Genomic DNA, 22,450 nt, shown 5'->3' with positions numbered 1-22,450 from the left:
TACAATTGCACCCCCCTTATTTTGACCTAATTCCTAATGTTTCGGTTTTTTATTACATGATCAAATGTTTTTAAAATTGACCTTGTATGAACTGGTCACTATCAAAATCTGATTTGAGATTTTTGTTATGTAATTTCAAAGTTTCAGCTACCCCAAGTTCTTCTTTGCCAAAGCGTACACGTGAAGAGGAAGAGGATAGTACCATAGAAGCATCAGACCAGGTGTCTGATGATACAGTGGAAATGCCTCTTGCAAAGAAGCTGAAAAGTGTTACCCCCGTAGGAACTGAGGTGTGTAAAGGCCTTTCTGCTTACTACCTATGAAACTAAGATATATGTTCAGTTAACAGCATTGTATTCCATTAAGTGATAGAACTCTTGGAGTCCAAATTCATTATCTTGAAAACTTTCTTGCTGAAGTTACTGTCCAAAATTATGTAAATTGTAATGAAATAAGTTTTTCTATCAAGCATTATAACTACTAAATTTTGTAAGTATGTAATTAATGATCATCAACTTTACTTTGTTAAGAGGAATGTGATTAATTTATAAATGAGCATTTCTGACTAAAATTGCAATTTGAGTTTCGTTTTACTGGAAGAATTAGCTATTGAATAGGTAACTTTTCATCTAGTATACTGAAATGGTTAACACACTCATGTTACAATTCAGGAGGAGGTTATGGCAGAAGAAAGCACTGACGGAGAGGTGGAGACTCAAGCATACAACCAAGATTCTCAGGATTCCATTGGAGAAGTAAGTAAAACATTTAAAGAAACAAATTGTTGCTTTTAATGAATGAAATTAGTTTTGACAAAATGAAGCATTGTTGGACTTTAACTTGCTGCTTTTATATTTAATGGCATTATTAGAGTTATCAGTGTGATTTCTGCTTTATTTTACTCTTAATTAGTGTACTACCTTCTAACTTTATTAAAGAATTGTTTTTGTTTGTACTTATCACAGATTTTCCAAACAGTTGTTAGTAAAGATGATCCAAACTCAATTGTTTGGAAGGATGAGTGCTAGTTGAGTTTTGCATCAGTCCATGGTGCCCCATTTGGTGCTCCTCTGTTGCTTCTATCTTACTGAATTAAAATAATGTATAATAAGACATGTATTTGCACACTGCATCAGTTTTGGGACTTCTTATTTGAGCTTTTCTAGAGGCAGCATCACTAGTAGAAATGCACAGTCTCTGAAGTTATACAGCAGTCAGTTCCATTCCTAACTCCACCACTTAGAAGCTATGTGACTGTAAGCAGGTCATTAATTCTAAATATCAGTTTTTCTCATATGTTGGGATAATATAATTTTTTGTATTATGTAGTACCTGCCACATAGCACTCAAAATATTACTTACTTTTCCTTCTATCTTTGCCTTACAAATTGAAAATTCATAGTAATGTTAAAGGTTATTGATATTAAGACAATTCAATACTATATGCCTAGTGTTATTTAAGGAAATTTGAGTTTATGAACTAATGGAATCCTCGTAACAATCCTATTTAGTAAGTGAAGAAACCAGTGCCCAGATACATACATACCTAAGTTCACATAGCACTAGAGCTTGAACTGAGCTTAGGCTGTAAAGTTATTTTTTGTCTGTAAAAGTTAAGAAATTGGTCCCTAGCTAATCTTAACCATAAATTGCAAATGTTGATTTCTTATATGCATTAATTTTGTAGGTTAATTATTCCAGGTTTTTGTTTGTTTGTTTGTTTGTTTGTTTTCGGCTAAAAACAAAAAGCTTAACCTCCAATTTGAATATGTGATACTCTTAATGACATCTGTTTCACGTATCTTTCAGTGTCACAGCTAAGGAGCATAATAGCATTTTTAAAATAATAAGATGTGAATTTCTATCTTATTGCCAGACTTGGTTAAATTATACTAAAATCTTCTGTATAAACCTTTTATTGAGATTGGCAAAATTGTGACTCAAAAGTGCCATTTGGCTGTCCACTAAACCTCCTAGCACCATCTACTGAATATGTAACAGTTCATTTCTGATTTTCTGACAGGGTTGCAGATGTTCTTTATAAATGTTGCTTTTCTTGAATAAGCATGTCATTTGAGGCACATTTGAAATTATATCATGACTTACTCATTTTTTCCATTAAAATAAACAAAATCTTTATGAATGATTTTGTTCACAAGACATTGTTTCTGGCTTATATGAAAAACATTTTGTTGAGTGCTTAACCAAAAAGCAGAGATTTAATTTTTTATAGTAACTATCAAATAAGTTTAAGTTTCAGTTTTTTCTAATTAATAAGATGGAATGTGAGGAAATAGATTAAGCAAAGAATTATTTTTATATCTGATATCTAATGTGATTTGAAGGCTTAGTGTAGAGTTCTTTTGGAGGGGGAGCAGTGTCTTCATAAAAAGACGATAATACATTATTTTAAAATGTATGTTTTTTCCAGACTATTTCTAGATTGGGGAAAGGGTAATTTTTTAATAATGACATGGATTCTTTTTTCTGACTTTGTTGTGCAAACACTGTCAGTTGAACCACATTGACTACTGAGCACTTGAAGTCTTGACGGGTGGTTAGTCCAAATGAAAGATAGAAGTTTAAACTATATTTCACATTTTGAAGACTTAGAAACTAATATTAAATTTAGAATAGCTGAAATTATTTTGATTACATGTTAAACTAATATTTCAAATATATTTTATTTTTTAAATGACTACTAGATAACTCCAAATTATATATGTGAATCACATTGTGGCTCACATTTCTGTTGGCCAACACTGATCTACAGTATCACACTGGTAGTTTTGACACACACATAGCTACATGTAGTTATATTTTTTCCTCTGGAGTGTTACCCAATGAGATTTATAATAATTCTTCCAGAAGAAGACATTAATGAAACAAAAGTTTATCTTCTTTAGCATGTGTTTCAAATTCTGCTTTTGAAAATATTTTTCAAAGTAAAATGCTTGTAATTCATAAGTATTCTTTTGTCTTTATTTTGATGTTATATCTTTTACTGATAGTTCAGCTATATTGACTACTAAAATTTTTTAATTATTATTTTTAAAGGGAGTCACTCAGGGAGATTATACTCCAATAGAAGATAGTGAAGAAACATCTCAATCTCTACAAATAGACCTTGGACCTCTTCAGTCAGATCAGCAAACAACCTCATCCCAAGAGGGTCAAGGCAAAGGAGATGATGTCATTGTAATTGACAGTGATGATGAAGAAGAGGATGATGATGACAACGATGGGGAGCATGAGGTAAATTTGGTTTGCAGTTATCCATTGTTATATACTTATATACTTAAAGACAGAATGCTCAAATCCTTGGGATTACTAATGCATCAACCAGTAAATTCTGATCCTTTATCAGTTTAAAATAGATACTTTGCTTTTTTTTTTTATTCTGAGTAGTTCTGAGATTAACATTTTATAATATATATATTGAGCAAATGATGGAAAATTCCCCCCTCTTTTTTTTTAAAGATTATTAGACTCTAGAATAAGCTCTGTGTTTGTTAGATTGAGTTTAATCTTATTAGTAATTCACTATGCAAACAAATATTAACTCAAAATAATTTTTAAAAGATTTATTTATGCATACAAGAACTGGGGTACAGGTTAGAGGTGTGGGTGGGGGGTGAGAAGATTAACCAGAGACAGAGTGGGGAACAGAATAGGCAGACCGACTGAAATACGCTGCTGAGGGGAGCAGTGGGTAAGACAGGAGAGGTCTGCTGCACCATGTGGGTTACCTCCCTGGCCGAGAGGCTGGGGATCGAACTCGTGCTGGGCTGCAGATAGCTTCACAGTACTGTGCTTAACCCCTTGCGCCACTAGGGAGGTTCTCAAAAACTATTTTAATAAATAATAGTAATTGTAAGCTTTATGGTTTCTGGATGTGAAAAGGAAGTAGGGTATTTTTTGTTAGTTTGTGGAAAAAAGTAATAGTTCTGTAATTTCAAAAATAATTGTTATGCTAATTGTAGGGTATTTTAAGTGAAATGTATTTTATTTTTGAAAGTTAATCCTGTGTTGACAGCTTCAGATTTTAGTTCTTTCATTGGTTTTCAAATCTCATAGCCTGTGTTTGTCATTTTCTTCTTCACCATCACATTTTAAATTTAGAATTAAAGTAAACCACTTGATACTTTTTAGATATCTAGGAACTTTAATCTTTGAACTGATCTAATGAGAATAGTTAGAACTCAGAATGGTTGTTACTGTATTAATTCCAGTAAGCTTTATGGTTTTGATATTGGCTGTCACTAAGCTAAGACCATACAACTCTCAGGATGGACCCTTTAAATTTCTACCTGTTGTATTAGAATGCAGAGAGTCTGTCTGTGTCTGTGTCCAAGACCTGTGTTGATACTTTGAGATTTCTCTACTAGGATTATGAAGAAGATGAGGAAGATGATGATGATGATGAAGACGACACAGGGATGGGAGATGAGGGTGAAGATAGTAACGAGGGCACTGGGAGTGCCGACGGCAATGATGGGTATGAAGCTGATGATGCTGAGGTAACTATGATTCTGACCATCTTTTCTTTAAGAACTTGCTAAGAAAACTTACTGTTTTCCGAGCATATGAAAGAGATCCATGTTATTAGGACACTAAAACTTTGTATGTGTTTGGTTTTTTTTTTTTTTTAATGATTAGTTTAGTTTGGTTAATTATTTTTAAAATAGTTTCTTGATTTATTTGTATTTAAGTCATCATGTTTTGTTTTCAGGGTGGGGATGGAACTGATCCCGGTACTGAAACTGAAGAAAGTATGGGTGGAGGTGAAAGTAATCAGAGAGCTGCTGATTCTCAAAACAGTGGTGAGGACTTTCGTTTGTTTTAACTGAATGTTTCTAGTAATAGTTTCTAAATTAGGATTGCTTTTAACTATGTAGGTAATGAGATTTGGCAAGCATGAGGTTGGCACTTGTTAAATTTTTTCAGTATTTTATCAGTCTATTGTATTTCTGACTGTGAAATCAGTCTTTATATTGTCTCTTCTACCAAGTTGAACTGCTATAAGATTCTAACATTTTGAAATATGTATTAATAAATCCCCACATAATGCTTCTGTTCTTTAGTGGAAATACTTAATCAGGGACATTAATAGCAGTGACAACAGTTTGCAGCCAGAAGAGGTCAGTCTAATCAAGCTACATGTTTCATGATTTGAAATGTTGTCTTCAATATTTTTCCCAATAAAAATAATACTTTTTCATCATTGTAACATGCCTGTTGTTAAATATTTGAAGGGATTAGTCCTGGGGGTTCACTGAAATTCTATAGATAATAAAAGATTTTGGAAATTGTTTAAGAATTGTTTTTGAATGTTTCAAAGAATTGCTAATCATCTAGTGTAACATCTTAAGGTACACATAATACAGAAATGCATAGGGATTAATAAATCCTAATATGTATTTAGATTAATGAGGAATCATGTATCTGAGTTTCCATAGAGGCTTGTTACTTGAAAGTACAAAGTAACAACATTACTGTTGGTAATGTAAGCCATATTACCTCAATACAAACTATAAAAATAAATGGGCAAAATATTTTAAGATTATTAAATGAGAATTTGAAAGATGATTAGCAAGATTTTTGTTTCATCTGTATCCTTGTTTGCAAAGTTGCTTTCTTTTTTAATGTACTTCTTGTATCAGGACTATAATATGTATATATAGCTTTAAATGTATAACCACGCATGTAACAGGTTGGATACTCAAATTTCCCTTTATTTCCCCAGTGTACAATAAATCAAGATTAAGCATTATTAAAAAAAAATAAAGTACAAAACCTTTTCAACCTTTTTCATTTGTTAAGAGAAAAGCAAACGAATGAACATTTAGCCATTTAATAAAGAATATTACTTTTTACAGGTGATATGGATGTAAAGAGAGATTAATGATGCTTTGAGTAGCATTTACATTTTATAAAATGTTTTCTTGGCTTAAGAAATATCCTTTGTCACATAGTTAGGATTCAAAGGGAATTTGGGGGGTTTTGTTTTAGCATTTCAGATATTATCTCTCAAAATTAAATCTGTTGAGGGCAATGTTCTTAGCCATTTTTTTTTTAAACACAAGGCAGGTAATAAATAGTCTTTGAATGCTTAAACTTCCAACTGTCTTTATTTAAAATCAAGCAAAAAAGACCTAGTGATATGGATAAAAGCTAAGTTAATTGATGAATTAGGCATTGCCAGTTGTTACAAAATTGCCAGTTGTTACAAAAAATGCTTTTCTGAGCAACTATACTTCTATTGAATTATCTAATTCATATTATGAATTTATCAGAATTACTTACCAATGAAGAAACAGAGCATAGCAACTTAACTAAGGACACATAACTATTAAGCATTGGAACTAGAATCTGATTGTAGCCATTAGATTTTCAAACTACTTCTGTAATATCTCATTCAACTTTTCACAGTGAGGACAGCTTCTGTGTTTCTAACATGTATGTGTGAGATCCAGACATCTGAAAGATCATTGAGATCCAAAATTTAGTGTCATCATAGGACTTTTCCCCCCCAAGCTCCTTTACCCTCTTTGAGGGTAATACTGATACTGTAGTGGTCTGACCTTTAGGTAATTGGCCCATTTTAATAACATGAGCCAAAGTTTTTTTTTGTTTGTTTTTTTTTAAATCGAGGCATGTTTTATTTATTTATTTGTTTGTTCGTTTTTTGTTTATACATGCACTGGGTACAGTCAGAAGCGAGGGAGGGTGAGAGAATTCACCAGCGCCAGAGCGGGGAGCAGAGCAGGCAGAAGGACTGAAGTACACTGCTGAGGGGAGCAACGGGCGGCAGGAGAGGTCTGCGCACCATGTGGGACCCTCCTCTGGTGGCCGGGGGGCAGCTGGGGATCGAACCGGCGCCGCTGAGGCCGCGGGCAGCTTCGCAACCCAGCGCTCAACCGCTGCGCCACTGGGGAGGCCCCGAGCCAAAGTTTATTAAATGTTTTTTTTCTCTTATGTTTAGGTTAAATGTTTTATTTTGAAATCTTCAGAAACACTTTTCTTGTAGATTATATTTGTTCCTCTAACCAACCAAAGAAGTAAACTCAGAGAGATTAAGGAACTTGCCTTAAGGCCACACTCAAGTGACTACATGCACACCCATTTTCTCTGGTTCCACCTCACCTCACTATTTTGTTTCTGAAACGATTGGTGGCATTCTTAGTGGCAAGGTTTATACTTAAGGAATTGTCTAAGTTATTTTGTAGTAAATTTAATTGTTCAGAATAAGCTTTTCTTTTCTTACAGGTGAAGGAAATACAGGTGCTGCGGAGTCTTCTTTTTCCCAGGAGATTTCTAGAGAACAGCAGCCATCATCAGCTTCTGAAAGACAGACCCCTCGAGCTCCTCAGTCACCCAGACGTCCACCACACCCACTTCCTCCACGGCTGACCATTCATGCTCCACCTCAGGAATTGGGACCACCAGTTCAGGTATTAAAAGTACTGGTTTTTTGAAAAGTGAACTTTAAGAAGTCTTTTTCGGCTTGAAAACTGACCCTTAAAAGCCAATTATACAACTGAAGCATCTAGAGGGAGGTAGCAGTCAGGGGATAGGTAAGAACAAAGAGAGAAGGAAGTACTATAGACTATGGTGGTGGACTATGGGGAATTTGTGCACATGGTGACTATTTTTAATTGTTTCTTTGAAGTGCACAGGGGTTATTTTGTTTGTTTAAATGGAAAGTTTTTGTCATGCTTCACAGCATTTTTTTCTCATTGTTTAGCAATCACATACTAATTTTCACTTAAAATTAGTGAAAATATTCATGACCCTTTATATGTAGCATATTTTGTAGGAAGATTGTATGTCTCTTAATGAGAAACTCTTGAAGAAATGGGGGTAGTACAAAAGCTCTATTAATAATAGAGCTTGACTATGGAAGCAATCCAAGTGCCCAAAAATCGATGACTGGATCAAGAAAATGTGGTACATATATACAATGGAATATTACTCAGCAATCAAAAAGATAAGCGCATGCAGTTTGCAGCAACATGGATGGAGCTAGAAGGGATCATGCTCAGTGATACAAGTCAGAAAGAAAAAGAAAAATATTGAATGGTCACACTCATGGCAGGAATTTAGAAAACCTAAATAAGATACCAGGAAAAAGACTAATCAATACAAATTAAAAATCAACAAGCAACTGTAAACCAGAGACACACTATAGGGGGATGGAAGGAGGGGCTGGGGAAAGGAAGGACTAGAATCAAAATAAGGGGGGGAGTGCAATTGTATGGGGAATATAACCAAAATGAAAATGCATACATTGTGCAAAGATGAAAAAAGATATAAGAATTATATAAAATATTTAAATAAAAAAATAATAGAGTTTGAGTTTTACTTACCTGTGATTTAGGACAAGTGTGGGTTCCACTAAAATACCAAGAAAGATAACTGCATTATGTGAAAATATAGTCTTTTAAATTAATTGATTGATTAATTAATTTATACAAGAACCATGGTACAGGCTAGATGCGTGGGAGGGTGAGAGGATTCACCAGAGACAGAGTGGGGAACAGAACAGGCAGACTGACGAAATACACTGCTGAGGGGAGCAGTGGGTGAGACAGGAGAGGTCTGCTTTGCCATGTGGGATTCTCGCTGATCGGCCAGGATCGAACCCGCGCTCCAGAGGCTCTGGACAGTTTCACAGTGCAGCACTCAACTGCCTGCGCCACTAAGGAGGCCCTGAAAATACAGTCTTAATGAAATACGCTTAATCTATCATTACATAGATAGGACTTGTCTAGGGGCCTCTCTGGTGGAGCTATCAGGCTATCAGCAGCCAGTACAGCACGGGGTTGATCCCCAGCCAGGGAGCTAACCCACATGGCACAGCAGACTTCTCCTGTTCACCTGCTGCTCCCCTCAGCAGTGTATTTCAGTAGATCTGCCTGCCCTGCTCCCCACTCTGTCTCTGGTGAATCCTCTCACTCCCCTGTACCTCTGGCTGCACCCCAGTTCTTGTACGCATAAATAAATAAATCTTTAAAAACCAAATAAACAGGGAAAAAAGATAGGACTTGTCTAAGTTGGGAAACAGTTTATAAGACATCAGTACTGCTATTTGAATACCAAAGAATTATTGAGACTTAGATGCATAGTATATTTGCTAACATTGTAAGTAAGGAGATCGGACCTAAATTAGTTGAATACAGATAAGATAGGATCAGGGATTGGTTTTAAATATTTATGTTTTATCTCTTGATTAATAAAATATTCATCTGTTGGTTAATAATAGTCTATATAGTTAGAGGTTTATAACTATTTAAAACTGATTTCTTTATTACAAGATTAGAAGTGTTCCTGAGAAAATGTCCTGATGATTACATTATTGGCTAGCACTTCTTTTTTTTAAACAAGCATAATAAGCTAATTCTGTTGATAATTGGTGTTTGTTTTTTTATCTAATTCTTTAAAGCAAATGTAATTCCTTTTGACACACAGAGAATTCAGATGACTCGGAGGCAGTCTGTGGGACGTGGGCTTCAACTGACTCCAGGAATAGGTGGCATGGTAAGTGCCACTTACCTGTCATGTATAAATGATTCATTTACTCAGCAGATGTTTGTGTAGTCCATTGGTATGTTCCTGTCATGCCTGTTTAGTTCCTGTTTTCTCTTTTGTTTTAGCAGCAACATTTTTTCGATGATGAAGACAGAACAGTTCCAAGTACCCCAACTCTTGTGGTTCCACATCGTACTGATGGATTTGCTGAAGCAATTCAGTAAGTTTGTGAAAGGGAAACAGTTTGTGACTAATTCAATTTCTTTGTTCCCCTGTTAATTTGTTCACATTTCACTGGTTCATTATATGTTGAGTATTACTCCACTGTATACTAAACACTTGGAGTAGGACTATTGAGTGTTGTAGTATTGAGAAAATTACTTACAGGTGAATGAAATACAGTTGCTTCTATTAAACTTTGAACTATAAAGGTAGTATGACAGTGGATAAGAACATCAACTTTAGAACGTAATGTCAGGATTTGAAACCCAGCTGTACTGTGTCTAGTTACTTAGGTTCTCTGTTCCTAAGATCCCTCTTTTTACTAGTGAAAATAATACCATGGTTCCTATCTCATAAATTATGATGATTCAGCCATAATTTTTATTAGCATGTTTAGAATATTGCTTGGTACGTAGTAAATGCTTTGTAGATGCTGGTAAGATATTGGTCATAATTGATTGCATTACTATGAAAGCTAAGCATATAAACAACTAGCTGTAACCTAAACAATCTAGGAGTATAGAGGCACAAGCAATAGACTTTGTTAATATAAATGACAAAGTGATTTATTCCAGTGATTAAGGGACAATAATGAGGACAATGTTAAATTGAGTCTTGGAAAAGAATACTTAATATTTATTATTTCTATAAATAATGTATTTAATCTTCCTAATCACAAAAGTAGACACTATTAATATTGCCACTTTACAGATGGATACTGAAGCACAGATATTAACAAATTTGCTAGAGTTCAGAGTCAGGAAATGTGTTTTGGGTTAGTCAATCTGGCTCTAGAATCTATGTTAACTGTTATGCTATACCACTCCTTTTAAAGAATAAAAAAGGATTCCTGTGTTTTAAGTACACATTTAGTTGTGACTGAAGTATTAGTTGTATTACAGGATGTTCTTGAAAATGAAAATTATTTCTACAAACCTGGGAAAAGATTGATTGCCCTGTAGTATGTATTTTTTTTTTTTTTCATTTTTAAAAAAAGATTATTTATACAAGCACTGGGTACAGTCAGAAGCGCGGGAGGGTGAGAGAATTCACCAGAGCCAGAGCGGGAAGCAGAACAGGCAGAAGGACCAAAGTACACTGCTGAGGGGAGCATCGGGCGGCAGGAGAGGTCTGTCGCGCCATGTGGGACCCTCGCCGGTGGCTGGGGATCGAACCGGCGCCGCAGAGGCTGCAGGCAGCTTCGCAGCCCAGCGCTCAACCACTGCGCCACCAGGGGAGGCCCTACCCTGTAGTATGTATTAATGTGTGGCCATTAGAACCAATTTGAAACTTGCTTAGTTAACCATAGCTAACATTTTTTTGCAAACCAGCCAATCATTGCCTACTCCCCTCCAAAAGTCACCCAAAAGCACAATCTGAGTGCCCACCTGTCAACAGCATTCTATCATAGCCAGAAGATTCTCCCATTCATGAATAACTTTATGGGGCCTCCCTGGTGACACAGGTGTTAAAGTCAGCACTATCAAGCTATTGCCAGCCACTGTGGCAAGAGCTCAATCCGCGGCAAGAGTTCAATCCCCCAAGAGTTCAGTCCCCGGCTAGGGAGCTAACCCATCTCACTGTCTTGCCCGCTGCTTCCCTCTGCAGTGTATTTCAATCAGTCTGCCTACACCCCAGTTTTTGTATGCATAAATAAGTAAAATTTTACCAAAAGAAAAAATAGCTTTGTGAAGAAAAGTTTAAAAAATCTGCCTGAAAAAGTATATTCTTGGGCCTCCCCGGTGGCGCAGCGGTTGAGCGCTGGGTTGCGGGGCTGCCCGCAGCCTCTGCAGCGCCAGTTCGATCCCCGGCTGCTCCCCGGCCACCGGAGGAGGGTCCCACATGGCGCGCAGACCTCTCCTGCCTCCCGCTGCTCCCCTCAGCAGTGTACTTCAGTCCTTCTGCCTGCTCTGCCCCCCGTTCTGGCTCTGGTGAATTCTCTCACCCTCCCGCACCTCTGACTGTACCCAGTGCTTGCATAAATAAATAAATAAATCTTTTTTTTTAAAAAAAAGTATATTCTTAACTAAAGCAGTAGTGTTGATGTGGAAAGAAAATAGATTCAATAATTATTGCAGAGAAATAATCCATAAAATTAGTAGTTGGCTAACTAAGGAAGGATATAGGATAAGGTGTGACAGAAATAATGCTATTTTATGTCCTGGATTGCAGGAGGGAAAATGGATGGTAGTGTTTCTAGGACAGGAGGAACACAAGTTTCTAGTCAACCTACAATAGGAATTTTTCTAGACCTTGGGAGCCGTTAAGTGAATTATTTCAGATAACAAATGGGCCAGAGAGGTGACCTGATTTCTTTATGTAAAATAGTGAATATATACAAAACTTACTCTTATACTTTATTCTAACCTTTTTGTTGTTGTCTCATGTTTAATTTGTGTTGCTTATGAAAGCAACATAGAAACATCTAGCAGCAATATGGAGACATGTAGCAGATGTTAGAAATGAGAGGTGTAGTTCAGGAGAGGTGAGGTTACAGATCACATGTATGAATAAAATGATTCATATTATGAAATTCATTTACAACTATTATTTTGAAAATATTTTTATTAGAATTCAGAATTCCTTTATCAACTTTATTTTCAGTGTGTTTTTTTCTCAGTTCATTTATGCTTATTCTTCCTATTTGTATTCTTTCCATTATGTGGTTTAAAAAGGGTAAGTTTAAATTTTCTCTTAAGTTAGTTTTTGCCTATTTAGTTCCCCACAGGTTGCTGGTGTTCCTAGATTCCGATTTGGGCCACCTGAAGATATGCCACAGACAAGCTCTAGTCACTCAGATCTAGGCCAGCTTGCTTCCCAAGGAGGTAAGTAACTAAATAGAGCTCTCCTGGATCTGCATGTATTTGGTAATAAGCTATTCTGATGTGATTTTATGAAGTGAGCAAATGAAAATATTTAAAAGGCTGATCTCTAAATTAATCCCTATGCTAATTTAGGGAAAGTGCTATAAATAAACATTGACTTAGATGTAAATCTTATCTATCCACCAAAGTTCTGAGTTCTTTGAACATAAGGACTAATTTTTACATTTGTATATCTTCTGACTCCTAAGATAGTATCATCCATGTCACTAAATATGCAGGGATATTTGTTGAAGCTATAATTATCTATAGGTACTACCAAGCACTTTAACTAATTACTGGGAAAAATGCAGTGTATTTTCTGGTTTTGGCTTGACATTTAACATTTCTCCTTAAATGTATAAAACTAGTTAGAGATTTTCCATTAACATTAAAAATAAGAAAAAATATATTAAATGTGGGATAAAATGACCCCTAAATTAACTAATGGTAGTTATTGTTTGGACATGAATTATGTTTTTGTGGAATTATTTTTAGTCTGTTGATATTCATATAGCCCACTGTATTTCTGGGATGCTGTGTGGCATTTTGTAAGTAAATAAGGATACATACTACTACTTTAAGTCCAAAACAAATGATTAATCTGTAATAATTAATCTGTAATCTTAGTCCCAGTGTTTTAAGATGGTTATTTCTAGTACTCTGTGCTTCTACAAATACGAAATTCTGGTTTGATTTTTTAGAAATGTTAAGTTTTATGTGGCACTGTTTTGTAGTACAATTTCTAGACATGGGAAATCAGATTTTGGTTTTAATTGCAATGTTGTACTATCTTTACAACCTCCAGAAGATTACCTACCTCCCTGAAATTCAGTTTCTTTAGCAAAAGGTGCAATACTTCGCAGTTTTGATAATACTTTGCAGTTTTGATGAGTAGTTTCTAATATCATACCTATTTCAAGTTATGAATAAAGTTAGCTTGTATGAGACTACCAGAACAATGTTTTAGCTGTTTTTTTAAGGGTACTTAAATTAGTGTTAGGGAGATTAAAGGGTAGTTTAAATTTTTTTTTAGTTTTTGAAGATTGATTTTTTCTTAATGATTAGTGGTAGGCTTCAACAAATAAGCTAATAAATAAGCTAGCAAATAAGCTAATAAATAAGCTAATAAATTTTTTCTTTCAGGTACCTGGTATATTGATAATTCTCTTTTTTTGTTCTTTCAATAGTTCATTAATATTCAGAATTGTCTTTAGGTTTAGGAATGTATGAAACGCCCCTCTTCCTAGCTCATGAAGAAGAGTCAGGTGGCCGAAGTGTTCCCACTACTCCTTTACAAGTCGCAGCACCAGGTAGGCATCAAAGTCAGATGTAGCTTGCATGTTTTTTTGGTAAAATGTAAACCCGTGAGATATCTTGCTAAAAATTAGGTAAATCACAAAGTTAAAGTTTGTACTGCTTTTCTGATCTTTTCATTTTGTAGTGACCGTATTTACTGAGAGCACCACCTCAGATGCTTCAGAGCATGCCTCTCAGTCTGTTCCAATGGTGACCACATCCACTGGCACTTTATCCACAACAAATGAAACAGCAGCAGGTGATGATGGAGATGAAGTATTTGTGGAGGCAGAATCTGAAGGGTAAATGTTTATTTTGTAATTTTTGTTTGTTTTAGACTTGCCAGACTTCACATTTGTTTTCCTTTAGCTGGGGGGAAAAAAATTAGCATCTTATTACAAAAAAAAAAAAAAATCAGGCCATGTATTTTGAAGACTAACTTTTGCATGTAATAGTATATTTTCGGACTTGGAAGTTGTTATTACAGAAGACAAATGACTTTTTTAAAGATTATCTCTGAAAATTACATGATATATTCTGAGACAAAGTATTTCTTTAAATTTAGTGGTACCCTTCCATTAATGTAGCTCTTGAACTTTTCCCCAAGAAAGAAGTCTTTCTGTGAAAATTAGGGAATGACTCACTTTCCATTTAGTAGTGGACTGTCAAGTGAACTTTATTATTATTTATTTATGTGCATTTAGAACTTGGTGTCTGAAATACTGACTTCTTCCAATTACAGATTTTCTATTAGTTTTTAAGACCTGACTGAGTTTTAACACATCAGTTATAATAAAGTTTAACAAAAGAGGTATTTCATGACAAATCATCTGGGTATTTTTTAAGCCAAAGGAAGTAATTTAATGGAAGAAACACTGGACAGTGAGTGATCTTGGAGAATTTTAACTTTCAAGTTAACTTGAAAGCCTACTTTTTTAATAAATAAAAAATTGGACTACTTCATGAGCAGAAACTTTAGCCAGAAGTTGAAATCAGATTTCCTAGGAAGAACTAAAGGATTTTGTTTTATTTAGCAGTATTTTCTTAGAATAGGTATAGGCCACCCCTACTGCATGAGGAAAAAAACAGGTTTATTACTATGCTGTACTGCAGTTGTACCTAATTTTGGGGAGGTTGCAGACCTTGCTAAGAATATTAACTACCTTTAATTCCATAGCAAGTATGCAGGTCATTTCTAGACCACACAATATCTCTGCAATGTAGTATTTTACATTTTACAAATGAGAACTCTTGACATGTTAAAATAGCTTGCTTAGTTAGACTATACCACTGGTAACTGACCCAGACTGGATTGGATACTTGCCTTCACCACTTCTCAACGTAAACACAATCATGACAAAGATCTTTCAATGCCTTGTTACTAATAACTGTACTAAGTTTGCATATTATAAAAGCTGGAGCAGACTTAATTTTTTCCTATTTTATCTTCCTCACTTGGTTTTTTTGAGCTTTCTGGGATGAGAGAGAAAGACAGCGTTATAGCCACTGAGTCAGGAATTTCACATACACCCACAACCTATCTCATCTGGGCTGGGACCCATGGTGAGTCACTGGTGTATTAATAATAGTTGTCACTACTGTGAATTATTTTAATACTCTGCTTTCCTAAATAGTTGCTTTGAGATTTATCAAAATCTGTATAATATGGCTTCTATGAATATCAAGAATAGAAACATCCCTTTGTCAAAAAGTTAAAAAAAAAAAGAATGGCTAAATCTGGAATATTTCCTAGTGAGAAGAGGAATGAGGAAAGACCAACTGAAACTATCTTTGCCCCTGCTCCTTTAGAAGAACCATTTTATTACCATTAGCCACTATCAGTATCTCTAATATTGAGGTGAAGGAAATTGGTGGAGTATTCAAGTGATAAACGATCAAAAACAGTTTGGGAACAATTTAGGAAAGGTACTTTTCTAGGCTCAGTTATATATTTTCTAACCAATTTTTGTTTTCCTCTCTTAGTATTAGTTCGGAAGCAGGCCTAGAAATCGATAGCCAGCAGGAGGAAGAGCCTGTGCAGGCATCTGATGAGTCAGATCTCCCTTCCACTAGCCAGGATCCTCCCTCCAGCTCTTCTGTAGGTAAGGTCCTGCTCATCACTACAGTACAACTTGTATGCTTCAGACTTGTTTGCAGAGACTGTTTTATTAGTAATAATGTGGTAATGTTATATTTTTCCTGAATTTTAAACACTTTATTTAAAAGGGAATTTTTACTAGAGGAACTTAAATCAGTCACATCTCCTGTTACTACAGATTATATATTCCTTAGAAATTGAAGGTCTTTGGCCACCCTTCGCGGAGCAAGTCGGTCAGTGCCATTTTTCCAACAGCATGTGCTCACTTTGTGTCTTAGTCACATTTCACTGATTCTTACAATATTTCAAACATTTTCATTATATCTGTAATGGTGATCTGTGGCCAGAGATCTTTGATGTTTTTGTTTTGGGGCACCATGAACTGTACTCCTATGAAATAGCCAACTTAATTGATAAATGTGTTTCTGCTCTACTAACCAATCGTTTCCATCCACCCCATCCTGGGACGTCCCCATTTCTTCAGACAGATAATATTGAAGTTAGATCAGTTAATAACCTACAGTGGCCTCTGAGTGTTCAAATAAAAGTCTCTCATTTTAAATCAAAATCTAGAAATAATTGAGCTAAGTGAGGAAGGCATGTCAACAGCCAGGACATGCTGAAAGCTGGACTTCTTTTGCCAAATGGTTAACCAAGTGTATGCAAAGATAATTAAAAGTGCTACTCAAGTGAACACATGAATGATAAGAAGGAGAAACAACCTTATTCCTGATACCAAGAGTTTTAGTGGTTAAAGTAGAAGATCAGACCAGCCACAACATTCCCTTAAGCTAATACCTAATCTAGAACAGACTCTAATAATTCTTCAGTTCTGTGAAGCCTGAGAAAGTGAGGAAGCTGCATAAGAAAAGTTTGAAGCTAACAGAGGTTGAGTCATGAGATTTAAAGAATCCATAAAAGTGTAAGATGAAGCAGGTGTTGAATGTAGAAATTGCATCAAAATACCCAGAAGTTCTCTGAAGAGGAAATGCAAATGGCCAACAGGCATATGAAAAAATGTTCAACATCACTTGTAATCAGGGAAATGCAAATCAAAACTACCACGAGATACCATCTTACACCAGTGAGAATGGCACATATTAAAAAAACTAGCAACAACAAATGTTGGCGAGGTTGTGGAGAAAAGAACTCTCCTGCACTCTTGGTGGGAGTGCAAACTGGTCCAACCACTATGGAGAGCTGCATGGCGGTTTCTGGACCTACTAAACATAGAGCTTCCATATGATCCAGCAATTCCACTCCTAGGTATTTACCCAAAGGACACAGAAACATCAATTCCAAAGAGCACCTGTACCCCTATGTTTATAGTAGCACTGTTTACAATAGGTAAGCTTTGGAAACAACCCAAATGCCCAAAAATAGATGACTGGATCAAGAAGATGTGGTACATATACACCATGGAATATTACTCAGCAATCAAAAAAGATAAACACATGCTGTAAGGGATCATGCTCAGCGAAATAAGCCAGAAAGAAAAAGAAAAATACCGGATGGTCTCACTCATAGCAGGAATCTAGAAAACTTAAATAAGGGACCAGGAAAAAGAATAACTATAAGAAAGTAAAAATCAAAATCAACAAACAACTATGAACCAGAGACACTCTATGGGGGGTGGGGGGCAGGGAGGGGAGGGATTGGGGTTAAAATAAGGGGGTCGCAGTTGTATGGGGAATATAAAAATAAAATTTACAATAAAAAAAAAATACCCAGAAGATCTACCTAAGATAAGTAATGAGAGACTACACTAGATTTTCAGTATATAAGAAACAGCCTTATGCTGGAAGAAAATGCCGTCTAGGACATTCATAACTAAAGAGAGAAGTTAATGCCTGGTTTTAAAATTGTCATAGGACAGGCTGACTGTTGTTAGAAACTATCACAGTTGGTGACTTTAAGTTGAAGTCAGTGCTCATCTATCAGCTATGCTAATCTACTCTGCCTCTGCCATATAGAGTGACAAAGCCTGGATAATGGACCCTCTGTTTACTGAATATTTTAAGCCCAATGCTGAGAACTACTACTTAGAAAAGATTCCTTTTAAAATATTACTGCTCATTGATACATACCTGATCGCTCAGGAGTTCTGATAGAAACGTATAAAGAGATGAATGTTGTTTTCATCCTAATATAACATCCATTCTGCAGTCCATGAATAAGGAGAGATTTTGACTTTCAAGTCTTACTACTGTCATGTGCCACGTAGTAACATTTCAGTTAATTACAAGCCACACATACAACACTGGTCCCTATGTATAACCTAAATGTGTAGTAGGCTGTACTACTAGTTTTGTGCAATTACACACCATGTCACTCCTGTTTGATCTAGACACAAGTGATTGTCAGTATATGCTCTGTAAAACTCTTATGGCTCTTAGATGTGTTCCAGAGGCAGTGGTGAATGGGTTACTGGGAGGGAAGCTGGGAGGAATAGTACTATAGACCTCCTGCCTTTGTTAAACCGGAGAAACTCCATTTTATTTGTTCTTTGTATTGAGATTCTACATGAGATTTGATTAGGGAGAGCTAAAGGGTAGGGGATTTGTTGCTTCAAAAATTGTTTGAAATTTACTGCTGTAAACAACTTCAATGTTATACATTTCAGGTTTTTGAAGTTTAAATGGCTACTTTTGTTATTAGTTTACTTTCAAATTGTGGTAACATTAGGATTCTGTCTCTCAGATGTTGATGGTAGGGTACCCACTACTAAATCCCCCAAAGTCCACCCCCATAGTCCATTGTGCTTCCTTCTCTTGTTCCTACCTCCTCCTCTATCCCCAGCCCTGCTTTGAATTTTTCTGTACTTTGGTCAGTTTTTAAGGGTTAGCTTTTAAGGTTGTCTTTCTCTGGTTCTTAATTTGGTTTCTCTGTATTCCACGTTAGTGACACCATTAGATATTTATCTTTAGAATCTATATTATATGTCTGTTTTTTTTAAGTTTCTATATATTGTCACATCTTTGTTCATTTTTCATCATTTTTTTAACAGTGCTTGCTTTCTTTTCTCAGGTGTAGTCCCCATAGAGTTTCTACCACCATTTCACCTGTGCACCTTCACCATAGTCCCTTGTGCTCCTCCTGCCCCCATCTCAATCCTTCTGCCTCCCGCTCCCCTGCAGAATGTCTCTGATTTATAGCTGTTTATTTTTGTTTTGTTGTGTATTGTTTTAATTGCTATTATTTTTTTCCCTGATCCTTTATTTGGTTCCCCTGTATTCCTCTTATAAGTGAAACCATCCAATATTTTTCTTTTTTCCTTCTGACTTATTTCACTGAGCTTAATCCCTTCTAACTCCATCCGTGTTGCTTTACGTGGCATTAATTTATCCTTTTTGATTGCTAAATAGTATTCCACTGTGTATATATACCACATCTTCTTGATCCAGTCATCTATTTTTAGACATTTGGGTTGTTTCTGATCTTTCCTATTATAAATAGTGCTGCAATAAACATAGGGGATTTAATTCAAAAGGATTTTTGAATGAAGGTTTTTGTGTCCTTTGGTTGGATCTCTAGGAGTGGAATTGCAGGGTCATATGATAGTTTCATTTTTAGTAGTCTGAGGAACCTACACACAACTTTCCATAGTGGTTGGGCCAGTTTGCATTCCCACCAGCAGTGTAGAAGAGTTCCTTTCTCACCACATACATCCTCGCCAACATTTGTTTTTTATGTGCTATTCTTTTAGTGTCAGTTGGTATCTCGTTGTGGTTTTGTTCTGCATTTCCCTGATTATGAGGGATGTTGAACCTTTTTTCATGTGCATTTCCTCTTTGGAGAGGTGTCTCTTAAGTTCTTCTGCCCATTTTTTTGACTGGATTGTTTACTATGTTTTTGAGTTTGAGTTCTTTGTATATCTTTGTGATCAGTCCCTTATCAGTGGTGTGGAGTTTAATGGCTACTTTTGTGGAGTGGAGTGCAAAATTGTCCCAATCAGTAGGGTGTTTCTTTGTTTGGATAATATCTGTTTAGCGGCACAGAAACTTTTTAGTTTGTTGTAATCCCAGCTGTTTATCTTTTCTTTCACTTTCTTTGCTTTGGGGGATGAGTCTTTAAAGATGTTACTGATGTGTATGTCATGTAGTGTTTTACAACTGTTTTCTTCTATATATTTAATGGTTTCAGGTCTTATGTTCAATTCCTTTATCCATTTTGAGTTGATTTTTGTGCATGGTGTGAGGTAGTAGTCTAGTTTCATTCTTTTGCATGTCGTGGTCCAGTTTTCCCAGCACCATTTATTGAACAAACTGACCTTGTTCTATGTCTCTCTTGCAGTAAAAGCTGTTACACTTTAAGAAAAAAAAATAGCATTTATTGAGCACTTCTGTAGATCAGGCAGTATTCTAAGCCCTTTGTATATATTTGCTTATTTAAATTCTCACATCAATCCAATGTGGTCAACACACAGTAAAGTTAAAATTTCAAAAAATTGCAACTATAACAATTAATAATACAATTACTGAGGTTCTGTGCCCCCACTTATATTCTGATGTCGCATGAGAACACTTTCCTCTGCAGAATTGCACTAGTTATGTATCTTATCAGAGTTTACATAAGAAAATATCCTTGTTTCTTTTTTAGTATGGTATGAAATTAGATTGTTCTTTAACTTTATTTGATACTATAAAACACTAAAACTCCACATTTGAGCAGTTATTCCTTTAGTCAACAGATATTAGAGTTACCAGGTAATTTTATAGATAGAGTCACTGAGAGTGAATTTAAAGAGCCAAACTGTGTGGTTACTTGGGTGAAGAGTGTATCAGGAGGCGAGAGGGAGCAGCTGCAGAGTCCAGTAAGGGCAGCAAGGAGGCCAGTGTCACTGGAGCACAGGGCAGAGAGAGACTAGCCAGAGATAGGATGGGGTGCTGGGGAGCTAGTAGATCATTATCAACTGCTGTGACTTTCAAGAGTGTAGGACTGTTGGAGCATTTGAACCAAAAGTAGTGATGTACCTGACTTGAAGGGTTAATGATAATATTATTGTCAGTCTGATTGCTATGTACAGAAGAGATTGAAGATGAGTAATGTACAGAAACAAGGGCATGCTTTGGAAACTGTTGCGTAATAATAGAAGGTAATTATTCCTGTTTTTAGATAGGATAGTTATGGTTGTAAGAAGAAATCAGATTTGGGGTATATATTTAAACTAAAACTGGTGAGATTTGCTAATGATTGAGTTTGGGTTGTCCATTGAAGAGGAGTCAGGTATGACTCACATTATATAGTAATGGATTGTTTTCTAAGAGACATGATTGTTTTGTTTTTCATTGTATTCCCCAAATTCTAGCACAGTGGCTGATACTTGGGTAGGCCCAGAGTAAATATTAAATTAGTTGAGTGAGTGAAGAAAAAGTCAAAACACTTTTACTTACTTTTCCAAATAAAGATATTTGATATTTGTTTTACTTTTTCCCTTTTTAAGTGTTCCTTCTTAAAAAAACAAGCACTTTAATATTGTATTTTTATACAAGCATTCATAATTTGTTTTGCCATTTTAACTGTTTTCTTGTCTTTTAACTTGCTTTCTAATATCCTATGTTTTTCTTCTTAGATACTAGCAGCAATCAACCAAAACCTTTCAGACGAGTGAGACTTCAGACAACATTGAGACAAGGTGTCCGTGGTCGTCAGTTTAACAGACAGAGAGGTAAATTTCTAACATTATGTGATAGGATGTGGGATAGCAATGAATGAAACAAGTTTTCTAATTTTTAAGTTCTGGCCTGTATCTCATTTTTTAAAAATATTCCGAAGATTGATTAAATCATTTTGCATAGAGCATGTGATGTTTAACTAATCCGTAAACTTCTTGCAGACGGATTTGTAAACTATAGGTACATAATGGATATGTGTTATAGTTTACATTTATTCATTTCTTCCTTTAATTCAAACTAAGATTTGGAAAAAACTCGAGTGTTATGGTTCTGTATATAAGTCATTTGTTACATCTCTGTTAATGTTACATACTTTTTTATACAACAGAATAAAGCCTTGTGACTGCTTAGTTACTAAAAAAAATTGTTTTATTCATGCCACAAAAAATCTAATTGCTATAATGATTTCCACTGAAGGTGACATATCTAAGTACTGTATCAGCAGTGCCTAGATACTTGAGACTGAAAAACATTTTTATAATGAACTACGGCAACTGAATACTCTAGTTTTAAGCCAATCCCTAAAAAGATGTATTCCGTTTACTTCCTTTTTATCTCTTACAGGTGTGAGCCATGCAATGGGAGGGAGAGGAGGAATAAACAGAGGAAATATTAATTAAATGTTCTATAAACTGTAATAACTGTGAATAAGATTGTCAAATCTGTTTGTATGATGACTGTCGAGTTTAAGAAACATTTTTGTATTTAAATTGGTATGCTCATCTTAACACTTTATTAATAAAATGTATTTCAGTGTCAAAATT

At 35.5% G+C, this 22,450-nt stretch overlaps 1 protein-coding gene across 2 annotated transcripts in view; it reads left to right on the top strand.

The window, feature by feature from the left end:
- Positions 1-22,448, top strand: part of TPR (translocated promoter region, nuclear basket protein) — a 65,450-nt gene extending 43,002 nt beyond the window's left edge. The window contains exons 39-52 of one of the 2 annotated variants that reach the window (XM_037506316.1): positions 142-290; positions 672-755; positions 3,058-3,255; positions 4,389-4,520; positions 4,733-4,823; positions 7,270-7,454; positions 9,472-9,540; positions 9,657-9,751; positions 12,472-12,578; positions 13,832-13,927; positions 14,059-14,215; positions 15,897-16,015; positions 21,584-21,679; positions 22,251-22,448. In XM_037506316.1, coding sequence (XP_037362213.1) covers positions 142-290; positions 672-755; positions 3,058-3,255; positions 4,389-4,520; positions 4,733-4,823; positions 7,270-7,454; positions 9,472-9,540; positions 9,657-9,751; positions 12,472-12,578; positions 13,832-13,927; positions 14,059-14,215; positions 15,897-16,015; positions 21,584-21,679; positions 22,251-22,306 — 1,634 coding nt within the window. In that variant the 3' untranslated portion in view covers positions 22,307-22,448. The remainder of the gene's footprint in view (positions 1-141; positions 291-671; positions 756-3,057; positions 3,256-4,388; positions 4,521-4,732; positions 4,824-7,269; positions 7,455-9,471; positions 9,541-9,656; positions 9,752-12,471; positions 12,579-13,831; positions 13,928-14,058; positions 14,216-15,896; positions 16,016-21,583; positions 21,680-22,250) is intronic. The other variant, XM_054693420.1, reaches the window with a different exon arrangement.
- The last annotated feature ends 2 nt before the right edge of the window (positions 22,449-22,450 follow it).

Source organism: Talpa occidentalis, unplaced genomic scaffold (assembly GCF_014898055.3).
Source record: "Talpa occidentalis isolate TD23 unplaced genomic scaffold, MPIMG_talOcc4v2.1 talOcc4.12, whole genome shotgun sequence".
NCBI classification, from domain to species: domain Eukaryota; kingdom Metazoa; phylum Chordata; class Mammalia; order Eulipotyphla; family Talpidae; genus Talpa; species Talpa occidentalis.
This window is presented reverse-complemented; position numbering and strand designations above follow the sequence as displayed.